The sequence below is a fragment of the Anastrepha ludens genome, chromosome 3 (genome assembly GCF_028408465.1).
Source record: "Anastrepha ludens isolate Willacy chromosome 3, idAnaLude1.1, whole genome shotgun sequence".
Classification (NCBI taxonomy): Eukaryota; Metazoa; Arthropoda; class Insecta; order Diptera; family Tephritidae; genus Anastrepha; species Anastrepha ludens.
In genome coordinates this window covers 118975937-118998606 of record NC_071499.1, presented here as the reverse complement: position 1 = coordinate 118998606, position 22670 = coordinate 118975937, and the positions used below count along the sequence as shown (strand labels likewise).

General features: G+C 34.9%; 1 protein-coding gene across 5 annotated transcripts in view; it reads left to right on the top strand.

Annotated features, from left to right (window-relative positions):
* Nucleotides 1–14900, top strand: part of LOC128858891 (uncharacterized) — a 49957-nt gene extending 35057 nt beyond the window's left edge. For all 5 annotated transcript variants that reach the window (XM_054095454.1, XM_054095453.1, XM_054095451.1 and 2 more), the window contains 3 exons: nt 2846–3249; nt 5864–6964; nt 13778–14900. In XM_054095454.1, the coding sequence (XP_053951429.1) occupies nt 2846–3249; nt 5864–6705 (1246 nt within the window). In that variant the 3' untranslated portion in view covers nt 6706–6964; nt 13778–14900. The remainder of the gene's footprint in view (nt 1–2845; nt 3250–5863; nt 6965–13777) is intronic.
* The last annotated feature ends 7770 nt before the right edge of the window (nt 14901–22670 follow it).

Sequence of the window (22670 nt, the reverse complement as noted above, 5' to 3'; positions counted from 1 at the left end):
TGTATTAGGACTCCGAAAGCCAGCTGTTTCTTTTTATGAGGAGCCTTTTCATGGCGGAAATACACTTGCGGTTTGCCATTGCCTGCGCACTCTCTAATGGCAGTCACGCACTAAACCATTCGGCTACGGCGACCGCCTTAAGTGGCATAGTTGATCATGTTTTCGAGTTTGTCAGTCTAGTCGTCGTGGATCCAATGTGACCATCCATCTAAATATGATTTGCGCGCACATCCTTTGCGAGTATTTGGCCGAGCTCCTCCCTTAATTTATGATGTGCATCTTGATTCTGTTTCACAAATGGAGGTATCCGCATTCCATGCCACCTCCTAACGGCAAATGATTTTTTATAAGTACCTTTTTTATGTCAAAAACACACTTGGAAGTTTGGCCTTGCCTGGCGAAGGGTGACCTGTATTAGAATAAACGTTTTCTATCATTTCACATCCATCCACAGTGGGGTTCGTATCTAGGATCTATTGCGACATCACGTAAAGGAGAATTAGGTGACTATTTACAATAATATTAGAATTTTTATCCATCCCAATAGTCCTATTCTACTAATGTCCAGGGGCTACTTTATGTGACTTATGGAATTAGTTGCCAAAATATGGGCATTCTAAGTCGAACTTCTTAATCTTCTTTATAAAACTACTCCATTCAAATCTGCTCTGTGCCAGTCTCTTGACTTTAAGCTGGAGGAAGATACGATTTTTGGAATCAATTTTCAAAAAGCCCCATGTTTTAGCTGGCCTTCCGAGTTTTTCTTCTCATTCTTCCTTACACGTTGGAGTACATGAAAATTTGGGTAGATCGTCGCTTTCTGGACCTGCCAGTGCAGATTCAATTTTTTCCACGTATCACGAAGAGCATCGGCTTACGGTGAGATGCGCTTTATAAATCGCCACTTGAGGTACTCTGTAGCCAGCATATTTTGTAAGATTAAATAAAACAATTCAGTAAAACCAATTTTTGTGGAGTTTCAGTAAATTTTCACCGGTCGTTCATGTGTTTTATTCGTTTCGCAGCCACAGTTTGACGCATTGGAAGACATCTCAGCAAGGGTCGGAAACATCTGCTTAAATTCGCAATAGAAATAGGGACCATGCGAGTGGAAATTTTCAAATATATAGCTAATAATCTCCATCTGGTAGCTCTATGGACCGAACCGGTCTATGCGTGACTGCAAGTCAACCAGTTCAACTTAACCTAACCTTTATAGAGTTTTAAAAATCATATCCAGATGCCTGCCTGTCTCAGCTCTATTTTCTATTCATAATAGCGACTGTTTCGCTTATTGTTTTCTTGTCGGGAGAAGTTTTTTCTTTCAAAGGATACCGTTACGAAAAGCTGAATAATTGCCATGGGGATCTTAGTCTTCAGTCCAATGAAATGAGAATTAAGTGAACATTTTATTTATATTATTATTATTTGGGGGTAGGCAGCTCAGAGAAAGGTTAGAGCTTATCAGAGAGGCCGGGTATTACTTGATACTTGATGACTGTTCTGAGCTAAGATGTGCATACTTGGAGTACCAAATGTACAGCAGGGGAAGCTAAAATAAGCATAGCCTTGTCACACTGATTTTTGGTATACGAAGTACTGTCTTATTGGGAAGCACACTCAGAGACTAGACCTGCAGACTCAAAACTACTGTATAAGCTGTCTAAAGGAAGAAGAGGAGGAGATGAACTCGCACCTTCTGTGCGATTGTCCTGCTCTTTCCAGACATAAATTTCCCACTTTTGGTAGAAAAAGTTTCAATGAAAATTTTTGAAAAAATTCACATTGGTTTTAGGCAGATCAGGACAAGTTCCTCACGCGATAAATGGGTAGATTGAACTATGGCCTGAGTGTGTCTCATAGTTGACAGGCGCTACAACCTAACTTAATCGTGAACACCGAAAACTTGCAGATGCCACTGATGGACTGTGCGACTGTATTGGGCGTCTTGCTTATCATTGTTCTGCTCAGAATTACTCTTCGAGAAATATTCTCTTCATCTTTTTCTCGATTGACGCGATAATCCCTTACACGATTTTGATCGAGCTTAAACAAAGCCCGCCGGTCGTTTCTTCCTCGTGCTAACCGGCGCCAGTTGGACACACCAAGCGAAGCCAAGCCGTTCTCCACCTGATCTTTTGAATGTAGAGGCGGCCTGCCTCCTCCTCTGTTACCATCAGCTAGTGCTGCATCGAATACTGTCAGAGCCGGATCGTTTGTGTCCATTCGGTTGCTATATTTCGCTGTGCTATATTTATGTCGCCGCAAAGCTCGGATAAATATTCCACTTCCGAAAACACAGATCACTTTACAGCTCTAAGCATCGAAAGGCTAAGACCTTTATTTTTTGCATTTACAGGAATAGATGTTTAGTGCTGGATTTTTCTGTGATGTACGCCTGGATTTCCTATGTTTTTTGCTCACATTTCTAAAAGTGATTCTGAAATCATTCGCCTTTGATTGAACTTTTAAGTCGTTGTTAAGGGAGACTCAACCGCCCAGCATCCCAGCACGGAGCTTTTGGGCTAACGAACTCACTCGGAACTACTCAATTTTTGTGTATTTGTGTTGTGCTGTTTTCGTGTTTAAGTGCAGAATTACCCAGAAACCATATAAATTAAAGTAGAAACTTGCTAATAAAATGCTTAAAAGCGTTAAGATAAAGCACTCGAGTTTAATTGTATTTTCCTCTTATCAACTTTAATTAAATTAATTTTAATGCGATTAAACTAAATACTTTTCTATCCATCCCCGTTCTGCTTCTTGTCTGAATTTCTTGCTACTTTTGCCTTCCTCATTCTTCGCTTGTGCACTCACATTCACACACGCACACATGCACATATAGATTGGCCGCCTTGGAGATTAATAAATTTCAGGATCAATTAGTCAAACGGCTTGTCATGGATTTGACTCTATCAACGGCGACAGGAGTAGTGGGGGCAGGTATGCCCGCAACAACAATAAACGATGCATATTCAAGGCAACAACAACAATTATACTCACAACAAGATAACATTGAACAACATCAGCCATCGCAGCCGTATGATTATCACAACATGGAACCGGCTACAAATAAACATTACGGCAATGATGCAGCTCAACAGCGTCAACAACAAAGACAACGTGAACGTTACTGGCAATTACAAGCGGCTCGACAACGTCAGTGGCAATTGCAACAGCAGCAACAACAATTTGAGTGGAATTTCGCAACGTCGTTTCTGTATTCACTTACCGTGGTGACGACAGTGGGTAAGTGTTGGCTAAATTGTTTGCAAAAATATTAAATACAAAAAAATATATATACAATATATAACTTATTTATGTGAGTGTTTTGTAAATAAGGGTATTTCAAAAGTGACGCCTAGATGTTAGTAGTGAATAATTTCTAGAAGGTACCTTTTTTATGTCACCTTTGACATTCGTCAAGTAGGCAGACGTACAATTTTACTCTAGAGAACAAGGCGTTAAAATTTTTGAAACTTATTATGAAAATAATCGAAGTTTAAGTACAACACATCGCAAAATTCGAAATTTTTTTAGTGGAAATAATCGTCGGAAGGAGTCGACAATTCAAAGCTTAGTGAAAAAATGGTTCTATCGAGAATGAAAAAGGGTTGGTAGACCAAATGCTCTGATGCTCTCTTGAGAATGTTGCTGCTGTAGCGCAGAGTGTTGTGGAACAACATTGTCAACGTTCCCAACAATTAGACATTTATGAATTGACTGTTTCGCGGATTTTACCTCTAGACGTGGACATTTAATTGATGTAATTTTTCACATGTACAGTCTGTCCAACAAAAGTGTGACCGGTGAAATTCAAACTTAGAGTTTCATTATATAAAAATGTAAATGCTGCCAAGTAGGCCTATCCATTACGGAACACGCTTTGCCCAATTTGCTAGTTTTTGAGAAATTTACGAAATAAGTACCGCGTATGAAAAATGATTTGAAGCAGTGTTCCTATTACACACCCTGTTGCGTGTATATGCAGCAAAATATTTGAAAAAGTCGGAGACGTTCAAAAAATGCAATGGTATAACGAACTTAAAAACGTAGACGATTTCGTCGGACGGGGCACAAAGCAAGGTCAGAACATCATTGATTTGTTTGTGACATAGTCGAACTTATCGTTCAGTGAAGCTGACATAGTTTTATGGAAAAGGGATGTTAATGCAATCAAAAACATGATTCGGGTATGTTTACATGTAGAATATCTCGAATTCCGGATCACATTAAAAAAACCGCTGTTTGCATTATCCCACAATGGAAAAGCACCTGACTGTGCTAAGGCAAATTCAGTATACTCGTATTTACAGATGAATCTTCCTTCTAGGCCAATAGTTGCATAAGTCGGAGCTAGTGTATTGTTGATAATCGATAATTTCAACGAACTGTTAAACATCCAGTTAAGGCTCCTATTTGGGGCTCCTTCTCCGTAAAAGGATTTCAACGTTTATTTGTGCTTACCGCCAATTTGGATATGGTTTTGATGTATAAAATTTACTAAAAAGCAGTATTTTCGTCAATTGCGAAGATGGTTGGAAGAACTAGATGAGTTTGGATTTTACAGGAGGACAGCCATCCCAGCATCGAAGCCGAAGGTGTATAGAGTGGAAACAGTAAAATAGGATGGTAATGTTGGTTTACACTTCACAGTCGCCAACCCTATTGAAAATGTTTCGACAAAAGTTCGGTTAGGTTAGGTTAACGCGGCTGGCATTAAGCCACGCATATACCTTGTGGTACTTAGCGATACCAGATGGAGATTGGGCTTTATTAAGATTTAGAGTAGACATTATGTAGGATCTCAACGCATTAAGTAAACCTAAGCACCTCAGGTGGCTCTGTTTTTAAGATATCCTCCAGACCCTCAAACTGTGGGGCTCCCAGGCATTTCGAGCGCGTTTTTGATAATGTCGGACGAAACACAGTAGATGCTCCAAAGTTTCCCTTATATTATCCCTGCACTTCTTGCATTTGTCGTTGCTAGCAATCCCTATTTTGTACGCATATGCAGCCAATAGATTATGACTTGTCAGCATACTTATGATAGTTCTGCAGTCTTATCGCGAGAGTGTAAGTACGAATTGAGTCAATTTTTTGTCTTTAGTTCTACACATTCGTCGTTCGGATTAGTTTACTTAGCATGCGCTTGCTTTTTCATACAGTCGACCATTTCGATGTAAATTCTATTCAGCGGTTTTTGTATGTCGATCTCTTGTTCAAAAGGTAGGTTAACAGCACTTTTGACTATCTCATCCACTATTTTGTTTCCTTCGATGCCTTTGTGACTCGGTACCCAATAGATACACAGCCCTCTGTTTGCGGCTAGCCTTTCTATGGCTTCCCTGCTCCAATCAGCAATGAAGCAAGATGAGTGAAGACTGTGTGGATTTTTTCGTTTATCACCAACACAGTCCCAGTTTTTCCGTAAACAAATCGTCATGCCATGGTTCCGGTTACATCAGCCAATCAGTAAAATGCGCTGAGAGCCGGTTAAGGGTCTGATATTGGTCACACCTTTTGAATTTGTTTCACCATGGTACGAATGGGTACTGCAGCACTGAAAGTATTCATTGAGAAGTCTGTTAGTGAAGGCAGAGCAAGAGAAAGTACTCCTCCAAGTTGATGATAATTTGGGCTCAATTGGTGTTTTTAAATAGCACCAGTTGATTCTAGTAAGTAATGAACGGCATGCTTTGCTGAATTCTTCCAAACTTTCTTAATCGATTACGGCGCCAAAGGCTGAGAAATCACTCAGTAATTTCCATATTTTCTCTCATAACTTCTACGTCACTTCATATTTTTTCATCACTTCTGAAATGTAAATTTTTATTTAAACATTTCCTTTTTGTTATTCCAGGCTACGGCACCATTACGCCACGCACTACACTCGGCCGCATGGTCACCATTGCGTATGCCACAATTGGCATTCCACTCACGTTGGTGTATCTCTCGAGCATCGGCAGCATTTTGGCAAAATTAGCCAGCGGCTTTTGTGAGCGTCTACTATGTTGTTGTTTTTGTCGTGCGTCTCCCAATAAACGTCATACAATTTGTGGCTTTAGTCGACAACAGGTCTCGGATAAAAAATGTAATCTCAAACTGCAACAGTTACAAAAGCATCATCACCAACAACAGCAGCAGCAGCAGCATCCGTCGAACTCAGCTCAGTTGGCTCAACAACAACAGACAACGCAGTCTACACAATCGGCACACTTGCCCTACTGCTACGTGCGTCCCCCAGCTGATGATTCACTTAGCTATGCTGAGCACTCACCACTCTCTGCGCATTCCGGCACGCGCAACAGCAGCGCGCATACACTACGCTGGTCGTTAGCGCTGCCGCTTGGCTTCTGTGTGCTGCTGTTATTGTCGTACGTTGCCTTCGGCTCGCTGGTTATTGCGCTAATGGAGCAGTGGCCTTTCTTCGATGGCATCTATTTCTGTTTCATGAGTTTGACGACAATTGGCTTTTGTGATCTACTGCCGGGTGCGCATGTGCGCCCTGCCACCACCGCCTCCACGTTGGTGGTGTGGTTCTGTGCGGCGTACATATTGAGCGGTCTAACGCTCACATCCATGTGCGTGAATTTGTTGCATGATGAATTTTTGCAGCGTATGCGTGTTGTGGTGAAATTCAAAAAAGTTGCCACCGGCAAGAACACAGCGAAAGAGCGAAATTTCTTTGGTGCACCACCTTGACGATGCGGCGAAAACTGTGTGGGTGCACGTGCTGGTGGTGGCACAGCTGTTTGCGATGCAACTTTGTCGTCGAGACTGCTGCATGGCGATAGCTTTCTGCGCATGGTGGCATTGTTTCTGCGGAATGGAATACGGATGCAGCAGCGAACGAGCGGGCGATGAAGATGCAGATGGGTGTGTGTATGTGAGCGTGAGATGCGGAACGTGTGGATCGATATATGAGATTAAACCTGTGCCAAACGTGATTATTTTTTAAGTGGTGAGTATGGTGATGATTGAGTATGGTGAGTATGATGGTATGATTCTCATTTATTTAGACGTGGGATACTTGTTTGGGATTTTAAGAAAGTTTGTTTAGCTTAAGTAGTTTATATAAATACCATGGGGTACAAATTTTTTCCTACTTGAGAGAAAATCGTAGTTAGCCTTTATAGATTCAGTGTTAAATGTTTCGAAAATTTGTATTTGGAAAATACCAAAGAAAAAAAAGAAAATTTTACGTCTTAGTTATTGTCAAACTCAATTAAGTAAGTCCCGAAAATAGACTAAGAAAATTAATATACTTTTATGAGATTAAATGCTAAACTAACTCTAAAAAATATTTGGTGAGCCCGTAAGATACTTTAAGAAATCCCGAAACCCTCAGTCAGTTCCGATAAATTAATTTATGTAAAGGAGATTATTTATTAATATTTTTAGGAGTTCGTTAGGATAAATTAGTTAAGGGGTTACAGACCTTGTGAGCCCGAATAAATGAACGATTGTCATAATTTTTTTTTAAATATGGTTTAGAAATTGTATTCAAATGAGGTATATATCATACTGAAGGGTTACTCTCGAAGAATCCATTTTGGTGCTTTTATTTTAAAAAATGTTATTATTTATTGTTGATATCGCCCTTCCCACGAAACGCCGTTTTTTAGAAGAGGCTTGCGGTGATCAGGTAGCGCAAGAGCAGCTCAACTGAAATCAAAAAAAATTCAGTGATTATTGTAGAAAAATGTTTTGTAGTGAATCTGAACGGTTTATTTACTCAACAAAAATTTTTCTCGATATGAAAATCGGAAAATAAAACTATTTTTGAGGGGTTGAAAAATTAAAAAAAAAAAATTTATTTCAGCGAATGCATATATTTAAAAAAAGTGAACCGTTCAAATTCACGAGGTCTTAACTTTGAATAATTAAAAAAAAGCAAATCGGTCAAATAGTTTTTATTAAATAATGATCACCGTGACGGTAATTTTCAAAAAACACGACTTCGAGATAATGGCGTCTAAAATTTTGCGTGCACTTCATTTATGGATAATTTTTATTCTGTCAAACTTCTGTAACTTTCGTTCTAGTTCTCCGATCTGCATGATTTTTTGAATTTATATTTTTAAGATGATGTACTTTTAGAATATGTCATAAAAAAATTTTCGATTTTTTAGTCCAACACAAGGTTTCATGGGTTTCTTCGGGTAAAAAAAGGCCTATTTTCAATAGTTTTTTTTCTATGTAAAAAATTATTCATTTAATTCGAACTTTTTTCTGCCTTATAGATACATATTTAAAGAATAATTTCTGGAGTTTTCAAAAAAAAAAATTTTAACTCCTCCATTGTGACATACTTTTCGGGTTATGCCTCGAAAAAAGGTGCGTCCGCGTTGTCAGCATAACTCCTGACAGGATTATCAAAAATGAAAAAACAAAATTAAGTGTTTTAGTTAAGACCATTAACTCGTGCTTGAACGAAGGAAAGAAAAAAAGTAAAAATTGAAGTTTTGACAGACATTTTTCCAAAAGATGAAAATCGGTCAAATTTGCTTGGCATTTTGATTTTTTTTAAATAGTTGTAACTGTAAAAAAAATCGACGACATACATGGGTGTCCCCTAAATTAATTCCAAAACTAAAGTTCAGTACACCCGTAAGTTATTTTAAGAAATCTCGGAATCGTCAGTCAGTCCCGATGAATAAATTTGTATAAATTAAATAAAATGTATAAAGTTATATGAATTAATTCATCGCGTATACAATTAGCTTAGTTTAGGCAGGTTAATTTAAATAAAATAATTCAGAAAAGTAGAATTTCAGTAAACCCTTGAAAGATATCGAAAATACCTGCGTTTGTAAAAATAATAATTATTTAAGAATGTTTATGCTTATGACTAAATATTTCGAAGGTCCTGTTTTTTTGATAGCAAGATTTTCAATAAAAGCTTTCATCATAAAAAAATTATTATTAATTATCTAATTTATTAGGATTAATATACATCTTACGAGCCCTAGCTGCTAGGACCATGTTGCGAAGTAGGAGGGAAGCTCTCTTAAATTACACAAATTTTATATTTAGGTTGTACTAAAACTCAATTAAGAAAATCTCGGAAATAGTCTCGATAATTAAAACGGGAAAAGTTTCAGAATTGAGTTTGATAAATTCCGAAAATAATTTTTGTAAATCTCGAAAATAGTCCCGATATTTAAAACAAAAAAAAAAAAAAAAAATCAGGATTACGTTCGATGAATTTCAAAAGTATATAAATTTTTTAAATCCTGAAAATAGTTCCGATATAAAATGGACAAAATGTCAGGATTAAGTTCGATAAATTCCGAAAAATATATATATTAAAAAAATATATAAAAAGAAAAAATTAATATATATTTTAATAAATCCCGAAATTTATCCTGATCAACCTCGGAAAAATTTCAGAATTAATTTCGAAGAACTCCGAAAAATATATATTTGAATAAATCCCGGAAACAGTACCGATATTAAAATAATTTCATAAATTCCGAAAAATATATTGTACAGTCGAACTTCTCTACAGTGAACTTCCATATAATGAAGCTCTCCTTATAATGAACTGGTTTCGAAGACACTGCTTTTTCGTTCTACTTTCGGTGTATTTTTGTCTCCTTATAATGAATTTCTATATAGTGAAGTTTTCTATATAATGAACAAATTTTACACCTGGAAATTCAAGCGTCCTAAGTTTTTGTCTCCATATAGTGAATTTTTTTCAAAAGTTTTCTGTTGCAAAAAATTACGGTTAGATGTGGACAAACTGTAATGAGGGGAATCCTAAAATTAAAACAGAAAGAGCTGAGCTATTACAGTTTTATTCAGTGATTGAAGTTAAAATGACGCATCGAAGCAGCATTTCGCTTGAAAAAAAGTCATTAATGATTAACAAAGTTAATGAAGGAAAGAAAAAAAAAAAGATATTGCCAATGAATTCGGAGTTCTTCCCAGCACTTTATCAAATATTTTAAAAAATAAGGAAGTGATTTTAAAAAATGCGGAGGATTTGGCAGTAAATACCAAACGCAAAAGATTTCGACCTTGTCATTTTGAGGATATTGACGAAGCAATGCTGAAATGGTTACTCGTTGCACGTGGTAAGAATCTCCCTTTATCTGGACCATTATTGAAGCAAAAGGCCAAAGATTTTGCGGAAGCACTAGGACACCACGAATTTGAGGCAAGTACAGGTTGGTTAGACAAGTTCAAAAGTCGGCATGGCGTTATTCAAAAGACATTATGTGGGGAAAGTGCTGACGCCAACATAGAAAACCATGATGAATGGGTAACGAACGTCTTACCGAAATTAATTGAAAATTACAACATTAACGACATTTTTAATGCCGACGAGACTGCTTTGTTTTTCAAATGCTTGCCAACTAAAACACTGGCATTCAAAAATTAAAAATGCTTTGGTGGGAAGCAAAGCAAGGAGAGAATAACTGTCCTGGTGGGAAGCAATATGACAGGATCAGAAAAGCTAAAATTGCTGGTAATCGGAAAGGCCAAAAATCCGAGGTACTTCAAGGGGATAAAATCTTTAGGTGTCGATTATGAGTTTAACAAAAAAGCATGGATGACCAGTGAGATTTTTACGAAATGGATTGCAAAACTCGACAAAAATTTTGTGATCAAAACAGAAAGGTGTTGTTTTTTGTTGATAACTGCACTGCCCACCCTAAAGATGTAAGAGACAAGTTGAGAAACATTCATCTCGCTTATTTTCCTCCCAACATGACTTCGTTACTGCAACCAATAGACCAAGGCATTAACTACAACATGAAACAACATTACAGAAAACGAATTTTAACGAATATATTGACTCAAGTGGATGAGGGAAATTCTGTTATGGCCATAGACTTGCTGCAAGCAGTTCGAAATCTTAGAAATGTATGGAATGTCTATGTTAAACCAGAAACAATTGCCAACTGTTTTAAAAAGGCTGGATTTTCAAAAGATGCTATGCAGATTCCATTTGAGCATTGGGATGAAGAGGACCTTCTTTCAATATCGGATTTGGCTGTTTTACAGTCTTCATTTAAAAAAGTAGCAAATATCGAAGCATCGTTTGATGACTACGTAAATGTTGATAATGGTGTGCAGACTTGGGACAACCCATCCGAAGAAGATATTCTCAACAGCATTTTTGAAAGTCCAGCTGAACCTGGTAAGCATTTATCTTTTTATAGTCAAACAAAAATTTAATATGTAAATATTATTTTAGAACCTTTGTGGAAATGAGGAGTGACGTGCCGATTAATGTTTTCAACTCTCTACATGATTTGGAAGCTTTTATTGAAAATGAAAAATGGAAGACTGTAATTCAAACCAAACTCACTGATTATTTTAAATAAAGTTACATAAAAAATCAATGTTTCTTTATAATGAAGTTTCTATATAGTGAAGTGATTTTCAGGTCCCGTGCGAATTCACTATATGGAAGTTCGACTGTATATGTTTTAATAAATCCCGAAAATAATCCCGATATTCGAAACGGAAAAAATTCCAGGATTAAGTTCGAAAACTAAATATGTTTTAATAAATCTCAAATTTGCAATGGAAAAAATTCCAGTATTAAGTTCGATAAAGTCCGAAAAAAATTATATTTTAGTAAATTCCGAAAATAGCCCTCATATAAAAATGGACAAAATTACAGGATTATGTTTCATAAATTCCGAAAAATAAATATATTTTAGTAAATCCCCAAATTAATCCAGATGTTTAAATGGAAAAAATGTTAGGATTAAGTTCGATATCTTCTGATATTTTAAACGGAAACAATTTCAGGATCAAGTTCGATATATATATACTTTAGTTAATCCCGAAAATAGTCCCGATATTTAAAACGGGAAAAATTTCAGGACCAAGTTCGATAAATCCTGAAAACAAGTTCCATAAAGCCCGAAACTAGTCCCGAGTAGGCCCGATATTTAAAACTAAAAAATTGAGATTAAGTTCGATAAACTCCGAAAAAATATATATTTTAATAAATCCCGAAATAAGCGCCGACATTAAAGAAGGAAAAACATTTCAGGATTAAGTTCGATGAGTTCCGAAAAAAATATACATTTTAATAAATCCCGAAATTAATTCCGATATATAAAACGGAAAAATTTTGGAAAAAAATTTAATACGAAGTTCGATAAATTCCAAAAAATATACAATATTTATTTTAATAAATCCCGAAAATAGTTATTTCAGAAATAAGATTGATAAACACTCCGAAAAATATTAAACTCCGAAAAACTTTCAGGATTAAGTTCGAAAAATTCCGAAAAATTCCGAAAAATATATATATTTTAACAAATACCGAAAATAGTCTCGACATTAAAACGGAAAAAATGTATGTTAAGTTCGATAAAGTCGGAAAAATTTATATATTACAAAAATTCCGCCAATAAGCAGAATTGCCGCATTTGGGCGAATGATAATCCAAGAGTGATTGCCGAAAAACCAATGCACCCACAAAGAGTGACTGTTTTGTGTGGTTCATTGGGCCGTATTTTTTCCAAAATGAAGCCGGTCAGGCAGTTACTGTGAATAGTGTTCGCTATCGTGAGATGATAACGAACTTTTTATGGCCCGAATTGGAAGATATGGATGTGGACGATATGTGGTTTTAAATGGACGGTGCCACTTGTCACACACACTTGTCACAGAAAGAAAAGGTGTACGTCGATAAACCAGCAATAATTCAAGAGCTAAAGGATGAGAAAATCCGGCACATTAACGGCATAGAACCCCAATTGTGCCTCAGCGTCATCGAAAATTTGGACCATCGGATGGAGGTGCGCCGCCGTGGTCGCGGCGGCCATTTGTCCAATATTTTGTTCCATACATAATTGAACCATACCAATATTATCGTAATAAAGAGAAATGACAATAATTTCCTAAAAAATTGTATTTTATTCAAAATCAACACCGGCCCTTAAAACTTAACCACACGTTATAATTATATGGCTTTGAAATTATTACCCAATTTCGGAAGGATAAGTTAAATAATCTAGAAATTGGAATTTCAGTTCACTCACAAGTTATTTTAGTAAATCCTGAAATTGTCGGGAAGTCACGAGAACTATATTTAAATAAATTGATTTGGCATGCATTTTATTTGCTCAATTTGGCTGAGTGGAGTTAAATAGAGTGCTTCCGCAAATTAGAATTTCAGTAAACTCATAAGTCATTTTAAAAAATTCCGAAATCAGGTAATAATTCCGGTGACTGTATAAGTTTTTGTACACAATTAATTTGCAGTGAAAATTTTTATCGCAGCTTAGGTTAGTTAAGTAAGATTAATGCGGTTTGAAAATTAGATTTTCGGCAAATGTTATATAAAAATTATTTTGACAATTTCTGATATTAAGCAGGTAAAACCGTAAATAAAATGTTTGTTTTTTAGTTTGAAATTAGTACTTGAGTGTAAGCAAATTAAGTTAAACAAGCAAAGTAATAAATCCCGAAACTAGCACGCAATCCCGATAAGTAAACTTAGACCAAATTGGGAAAAAGTTAATATTTCTTTAGCCTCATGACTTTGAATGGGGCAAAATGATTTCTCAAATAGTACATAATTTTTTTTATTGGGATATTTATTAATCCACCAATTCACAGTTCAGAGTTAAAAGACTCAAAAAAATAATTTTTTAAGTTGAGTTTTGTAAGACTTATTACTATCATCAGATAATTTTATGACTGTAAATATACTAAAATTATATTAAAAATAATTTGACTGGTTTTCCCCAGTTTAATGCTTTCTTTTCAATCCTCTTCCTCTTTTTGTCTCTTTCAGTTAGTCGTACTTAAGTGCGTAAAAAAAGTGTGTTTCTTTTCTTTATGTTCTTGAAAATAAAGAAACTTCCGATTGATTCGTAATTCCATTTGATGCCGCACAAAAGTGACGTAGTAACAACGCCCGGAGTAGACAATGAGTCGCGCAAAAATCTACGCCTACCCTCTACTCCATGAGCCATCACCAAGAAGCCGTGTGAAAACTGACACAATTAACTCTTGGAAATTTAAGCAGCAGACGCTGACAAAACGTGACCATAACGAAAATTTAATTTCAACGTAAATTAAGATGTGTTTAAAACTTTGTGAGCTCCACTCCCCTCATCGTATCACATCGAATTATTCTGCAACTTCGACGCTACCTTCAAACGCACCCGCACATAGAGGGGGAGTGAGTGAGAGATTATGTCACGAGTACGTGAATTCTGCGCTCAGTGCAGTTCAATTTCGTGAAGCTTTGTGAAACGTGACAGCAATGCGCGGCAACAGCAACAACAACCAGAACAACAACGTTTTCTTATTATTTTTATTGCGGCGCACTAAGGAGGCAACATCGAGAAGGCGTAGTAGGGTAAGGAAAATGCGCAGGCGAAAGTTGACAGTTGCTTGACAGTTGACAGTGAAAGTTAAGCTGCGGTAGCTGCCACAATTGACAACTCACAGCTGACGTAGTCGCTGTCACTGCGGTTGTGGTCGGCGGAGTACAAGTCGTACATGCGGAAATGGGGTATGGTGAATAGCAGCGGATGCGATGGTGCGATGGCAATCTTCGCCGCTGTCATTTGCATATTTCATAATATATTTGAAATGAGTGCAAGGAAATATACGAGTATAAGGAAATGTAAATTTAAAATTGAATTTAAATATTTATGAAATGTGTTCAGTTGTATTGAAAATATTTTAAAAATATGAAATAGAAAAAAACCTGCATTTATTATTTTTAAACCGTAGCGTGAATGAACATTAAGTTTGTTAGAGTGTGCCAGAAATCAATAAATACATCTATAAATATTTGAAATATTAAATTTAAAGAATACACTAATGTGCGTGCAAGTGTATGTGTGTATGTGCAAGAGCAACTTACGAAATAAAAAGCACGAAAATTTAATTTTCGCAAATAAAAATATTAAATAACATAATTATAAATAATAAATAAAAAATGTGTTTTACTTGTGACTTTATATGGATTAGGGAGAGAATATTTTAAATTTGGTAAAAAAGTAACTAGGTTGGATTTTCCAAAAAAATGGCTTTTTAGTAAGGGCAAACTTTCTATCAATGTGAAATGCATTTCGGCAATTTTTGTATTTTTTTTCTTTGTTTTGTGATTTAAACTGTTTTACTGATCTCCAAATATTTAGTTTTTGTATTTTAATTTCATGAGCTCAAATAATTGATTTTCCATGAATTTGGACACTACTTCGGATGTTGTCGAAAATCGGCAAACTCATAGAAGATTTTGTGAACTTTTATAGAAACATGACTCCTATGGATTATTTATTTTGAAAATATATTAAGTCAAAGGCAAATGGCGTCAAATCAGCCTCAATTGAAACTCAATATTTTGTTGTGTATGAAATGAGGTCAAATATATGGAGAAAAGTAAAAATTGTTATGAGCTCTCGGAGGGCGTGCGAAATCATACTAGCATTAATTTTTATTTTTTAATTTTTTAAATTTTTAATTTTTTTCTTTAAAATTTTTTTTATATATAAATTTTAAAATTTTTAAATATTTGATTTTTTTTATTTTAAATTTTTTTTTGTTGTTAATTGTTATGAGCTCGCGGAGGGAGTGTGAAATCATACCAGCTTCAATTTTTATTTTTTTAGTTTTTAAATTTTTTAATTTTTTTAATTTTTTTATTTAAACATTTTTTTTTTAATTTTTTAATGTTTAAATTTTTAAATGTTTTAATTTTTAAATTTTTTTATTTTAAAATTTTTTTTAACTTTTTTTTTTTCATTTTGTATTAAATTTATTTTTTAACTTTTTTATTTTTTAATTTTTTATATACATTTTTTTATTTGTATTTGTTAAATTTCTAAATTTTTAAATATTTTTGTTTTTAAATTTTTTAATTTCTAAATATTTAATTTTTAAATTTGTTTATTTAAAAATTTTTTGATTGTTAATTGTTAGGAGCTCTCGAAGGGCGTGTGGAATCATACTGGCTTCAATTTTTATTATTTTAGTTTTTAAATTTTTAAATTTTTTTACTTTAAAACTTTTTTATTTTAAAATTTTTAATTTTTTTTCTTTTTAAATTTTTTTATTTTTAAATTTAAAATTTTTTTAATTTTTTATTTATTTTTTTAATTTTTTAATTTAAAATTTTTTTTTTTTAATTTTTTTTAATTTTTTTATTTTTAATTTTTTTTTATTTTTAAATTTTTAAATTTTTTTATTTTTTAATATTTTTATAAAATTTTTTTATTTTGTTATTATCCTTTTTTAAAGTATTTAATTTTTTTATTTTTTAATTGTTTTATTTTTTACTTTATTTTATTTTAATAGTCTATAGTGCAAGTTACCTTATAGACTACAAAAAAATGTAAAGAAAAACAAGCCGAATTTGGCAACTAAAATATTAAAATTCAATATAAATAACACATGGGCTGATAAGTCTCGGGCTCGTCGCCTAGAGGACACCAGTTTTATTTCATCCCTGTTTTCAGTTAGTACTAACCTTAAGAAGACAGCTGTTAAAATTTCATGATATTCCATTCCTTAGTTCGTGAGTTATTGTGCTAAGAGTGACGCTACTTTTCTTATTTTCGCTTTTCCCACCTCTCGACCAGTTTGTTGATGCCGTTCCGCCAAAAATCGCATGGTCTGGTGTTAAAGAAGTTGCTGAGCCAGTTTTTAAGGACCTCTTTGTTATGGATGGTAATACCCTTCATTTGTTTGACAGGGAGCGGAATAGATGGTAATCGGTCGGTTCAAGCTCAGGAGAATACGGCGGATGATGAAGGACTTCCCATTCGAGCTCTTGGAGTGCGGCTTTGACCACTTGTGCAATATGGGGCCTGGCACTGTCGTGAAGAAGTTTGGCTTTACCCCGTCGGTCTGGTCTTTTCAGTCGAATAGCCTCATGCACGCTGTGTAGCGAGGCAATATAGAACTACTTGTTGACTGTGGCATTCTTTTCGAGCATTTCCCAGTGCGCCTTTCCCTCTCAGTCCCACCAAACACATATCATGATCTTCTTTGGATGAAGATCCCACTGGACTCTCGGCTTTGGCATATCTCCTGGAGCTACCCACTCCGTTTTTTGCTTCTTATTGATGTGTAGGCCCCATTTCTCATCTTCCGTGACGATTCGGTGCAAAAAGCGCTGTTTGTGACCGCGTATTGCTCGATGGCGGGCGAGACGCTGAGCAGCAATTTGAAGACTATTTTCTTTGATTTTTTGTTGAGCTCGTGAGGCACCCAGGCTCTAAATTTTTCGGTAAATCCCATTGAATGAAGATGAATTGGTTTGTTATCATAGTTCATTTATTCCGCTAATTCACGACTGGTTTGGGGACCGTCCTCCTTCAAAAGAAATTGAAGCCGTTTCTCATCGAATTCACAAGGTCTTCCGCTGCCGGACTTGTCATCGATGTGAAATTTGCTGCTGTAGACTTGCCTATGACACCTTCGCCATACACGTCGAAAATATCTCAAATGTTTCGACAGCTTTTCGACCTCGATGAAAAGCAAAGAAGAGGAGGTGACGAGGAATATGTGCGTTAAAATGAAGCAAAAAAAAAATCAAAACTTCGTGGTAATTTAGTCCTTAATATGTGGTGGTAATGCCTGCAATTGACTGTTTGTTGCTTTTTTTTCGAAAAAAATTATACAATGTGTTGTCGGATCGAAATTCGCACCAAACAATCCCTCGCAGCGGATGCGTTGATTCCTCTATGATGAAATGTGGATTTTCCTATTCTCAAATGCGGCAATTACGCTTGTTGAAATATCCACCGAGTTGAAAATGAGCTTCATCTTAAAATATAATTTTTCAGTAAAAACTGCTGACAAGCTTTCCTTTGCGATGAATGTTCAGTATTTTCCAACTGCGCTAAAATGAAGGCGACCAACTCTGTAAATTTCTAGCCTTGAACTAAATTTTTCATTCATCGGGTTTTTAGTTTAGCTGTCAAGGTAACAAAAAATTGACAACTTAAATTCCAAATGCAAAATCTGTGACCCACACCTTTGGAAAACTTAATAAAAAATTATTAAAAGAGGGCTCAGGTATAAACGGCAGTTATAATTCAGCAATTCTTTTTTACTTTTGGGATTGTACATTTTTTAACCACACTGGTATTTCCGCATTATTAACCCATTGCATGCATACTTCCATTGCAGAGCAGATAATTTGCTTAATTAAACGCGATTATTCGCTCTAACTTTACACATCCACCTGCAAATTCAGCTAATGCAAATAATTACGACTGCGTACTTCTTTCTCTACTAATTTTTTTGAATATTCTCCATCAAAGTACTTAAGTGAATCGCATTTGCATGTCACTTGCATTTTGGCATTCGTTTTCTTCACTACTTAACTTCTTCATTTCTGCTTTGCGGCAGTTTTTCATTTCTTACTGCTCACAATTCCTTTGGATGCATTCTGTTGAGTTGTTCATTTGTCCGTTGCCTTGTTGATCCATCTGTCCGGTACTCAGTACTTCGTTGTTTACATTTAATGCTAATTGCATTGCTGACTTGGACTTTGAAATACCACAGAAATTTCCTATGTAAATCTTTTCAGTAGTAGCAACGACAGGCAATAACTACTTCATGGCTAGCGGCGAGGATTGCTTGGTTTGCTCGTTTATGCGTGTGTGCTAGAGATGTACATTTTCTCCGATTTTACGATCTCGCGATTTTCGGGATTTCTCAGGATTTTCGGGATTTCGCGGGATTTTATATACCGGGACTAGTACTGGAACTAAGATATTTATTATATTGCAACAACGTAACTCGAAGCAAATTGCATCAATATTTTGAGAAGACCTCCTACCAAATGAAAAATAATTAGTAAATGGGTTCAAATATTTAATAATTAAATAATTTGGTATTGATCTAGCATGTAGATATTTTTGAAGCCACTTAAGATATGTCGATAAAACCTTGATGCACAAAAACTTAAAATTGGAGAAGGAATCTGTTTCTGGGTAACAAAATCTGATGTTTTTGATCTCATATTTTGATCTTGAAATGATGAAGTCAGAACATAATTCTATTACTTATTATTTATTCTATTATTTTTATATATTTATCTGAAGTGGATGGCGGTCCACCCATATTATTCTCATCTTATTCCATACAGAACGAATATAACTATTTCATCGATTCATCTTTCGCTCATCATTTCACTGACTTTATAGGGACTTTTTAAATTTTTATTAAGGGGACCACCGGGTCTAGAAATATCAAAAAAATCTTTTTTTTGTTTTTTCGATATTTCGTTTTTTCGATATTTCAAAAGTATAGTACCTTCAGAATATACTGTGAAAATTTCCTGCGGAAGTTCCCAATAGGTATAATAGCTTCAGCAGCCCATTAAGTAGGTACCAGTAGAGAGCGGTCCGCGCGAGTTATGTGTAAGCCTCTGTTAATAACAGAGCTTAATAACATTAGCTCACAATAACATAGGCTAGACAATAACCTAATAGCAGAGAATGTTAATGCAATTACAATTAATAGTGATGTTAAACAAATGTTAAACGATGTTAAAGGTTAAGAACTGTTAATGGAAAAACAATGTTGTGGGACCTAATTGAACAGTTCTAGTAACAACAAATAAACAAATAGTAAAAAGGAATGTTGGATGGAAGAATACCATTGCAACTGAGCTTTTAGGTGGCGTGATGCTTTTTGTTTAACTGTTCATAAAATGCAGCTTTGTTTTTGGTAATAAGCTATTTATTTTAGAATGTACAGATTAGTCTTAAGTTGACGTTGTGGATTGAAGTCTTGTTTTCTGCGAACTGCGCTGCTGTACCTCAAACTTTAAACTCATCTATCTCGAAATGACTTTTTTCGGCCTGGTGTTGTCAAAAAACAAAAACCAAAAACTATTCAACCGAGTCATCTGAAATTTCAATATGTTGTTCACAACATCAATGGCTATCCCCCAAACTATAATCATATTATTATTTCAATTAATTGGTATTTATTTTTATTAAAAAACTGAAAAAAAACGATTTTTAGATTGTCAAATTCAAAACCGCGCCAGTTTGTCAAATTTTTTTGGTTTTTTTATTCTAGTACGGGACAGAGCATAAGTTATACTGGTTAATAATGTTTTTAGTGTTTGTGTTTCAGATAAAAAGAATAGCCAACATGGGCAACACCGTCCTGGTCCAATTTTTTCAGAGGGCCAACTTCACATTTCATTTTTTTTTCACTAAAAATTTTTTTTTGAATTTTTTGTTCAGTAATTTTTTGATTTTTTTTTTGTTTTTGTTAAAAGAAAATTCATTTTGGGATGTAAAAGAAGTTAAATAAAAAGCCTAAACAATCATTTTTCATTTGTATTTATTGTAAACAAACTTTCTGAAAATAGCCTAAATTTTCGAGCTCTAGGCCACTGGGACCCCTTAAGGAGCTAATATTGAACCCAACAACCCAGTTGATTTTTCCCACAAAGTACTGTAAACGAAAAATGCTTTTAAGAGTTGCTTTTTTGCTATAAGAAATTACACAAAATTTCGGGATTATTTGGGATTATGGATAAATAAAGCATTAGAAATCCCGAAAATTAGTTTTCGGTGTTGCGTTTTTGTTATAAGAAATTTCGGGATTATTTGGCGTTGTTGGTAAATAATCCCGAAATGTTCGGGACTTGAATCTCTTTATGAAACATCTCTAATTTCTTTTCGGTTTATATGTCAAGAATCCTTAAATTTTCGGGACTGAACAAATACCGAGATTCCTGCATTTCGGGATTGACATCCTTAGCGTGTACCTGTTTTTTAAACTAGCAACCAACCAAACTGTTGTTTTTATATTTAGAAGAGCGTTTCTAAGATACTAAGCATCTTTTCAGTGTTGATATCTGTTGCGAGTTGGCATTGGCTGCTTGTATGAAGCTGTGTTAATACTAGCATCAGTGGTGACTTAGTTACTATTGTTTTTTCTATGATTCGTAGAAGTAAGTAAGAAACCAATCTGGCTTTTCTTGTATTGCATTCTGGCTGTTGCTGCCCTATACTTGTGAGCTAAGATTGGTACAGCTGGAATACAACACCGAGGATAAAACGTTTGTGATGGCCACTCATAAAAAAACCATAAAAAAGTACCATTAAACCATAAGTTTGTTCAAAATACACTCATAGATAATAGTTAAATAAATAAGGTAATTATTAAGGAGCAAATAATCTCCGCAAAGGTGCATGAAAGAGAAAAAGAAATACATAAGCCCACTAGTAGGTTAAACGGCCTGCCCGATAAAGAGCTCAAGAAGTTGCACAGGAAGTCGATTGCGATGCCCAGGTAAGAGCTTTCGCAATTCTACCTTACGAAATATGACTATTGGATATTGATAATAATAATAATAACACTGAAGCTACTAAGTATAGAAAAAGTAAGTCACGGCTTTTTAGTGAGAAATTCTTTTCTTTTGAAAGCAATACCTTTCGATTTTTTGAACGAAACCGGCGATCGCCCGCACAACTGCCACGAGAGGCGCAGTTCACTTGACGTATGCATCAATTTTGTTTCTGGCGCTGGACAGCGAAGGTAGCAGTTTCACTTATAGATGAAAATTAGTCAGCTGAATAAAAAATTATTTTTTTCGTCGATTCAGACAAACTTAGACTTAAAATGTAGGTGACAAAATTGTCTTTCAGAAAACCCATCTTATGTCGATATAAAAGAATTGTTTATTCCAGAAAAAAGTTAATAAACTTTGATAATTTAGAAAAAAAACGTCAAAAATGCCTTTTTTTTAACTTTCAACAGCTGTTTTGCGAAAACAACGACTTCCATTGACACGAATTATATATTGCCATGTAGGTTATATGTGTGCCTTTCGAAATGTATGCACTTCAAAGAAATGGCGCGCACTGTTTTCGAGATTGCAGGCAATAACTGCACTATTGCCCAAAAAACAGGTTTTTTGGGAATATCTCGGAAACCGTTCTGTGAAAAAAAAAAATAAAATTAATTTTTGGTTTCAGCGACCTGAAATTAGTTTAAAAAACGCCTTTTGGTCGAGGACCATTTTTGGTGTAAACTAGTGAAATATACTTATTTACGGAGAAATGATAGTAAGGCAACTTCTTTCAAGTAGAGCGGCTGATTTTGCGGTTATGTGCTTTCATTGCCAAGGCGGCCTGCTTCTTCGTTGCTACAAACAAACAAAGTTTATATGCGGATGAAAATTCTTGCATTAATAGCCACTTATACAAAAAAATATACATGTAAATGTAGCTGCTGCTCAAGTTGTGTCATACATTTTTAATAGACTCGCCTTGGAAAGAAGGCTGCATTGAGAGTTGAAATTTTGATCGATCGATTCAATCGATCCTTAGGTTTATAAAATTCGAAATTTGTTTTCAAGGCCTAAAAAAATAGGTCTAGTGTTTGTAGTTAAAAGGTATTGCTATTACAAAAAATTATCAATAAAATTTCAAGCAAGCCCTGACCACTGAAAATGGCTAATTGGTAAAGTTTTGAATTTAGGATTTTTCGATTTTACGTAGTGTTCCTACTTTACTTTAGTTCAAAAGCTGGTATGTTATTATTTTTTTTAATTTTAAATTTTTGTTTGTTTTTTGTTTTTTTTTTGGTGGGTGAGGTAGGGTTCAAAATGCCTTTGCACTTACAGCGACCGTTGTCTACTGCGTTGTGTGGTGTGGCTACTAAAACAATCCCTCCTCCATTTCTGGGAAGACTCC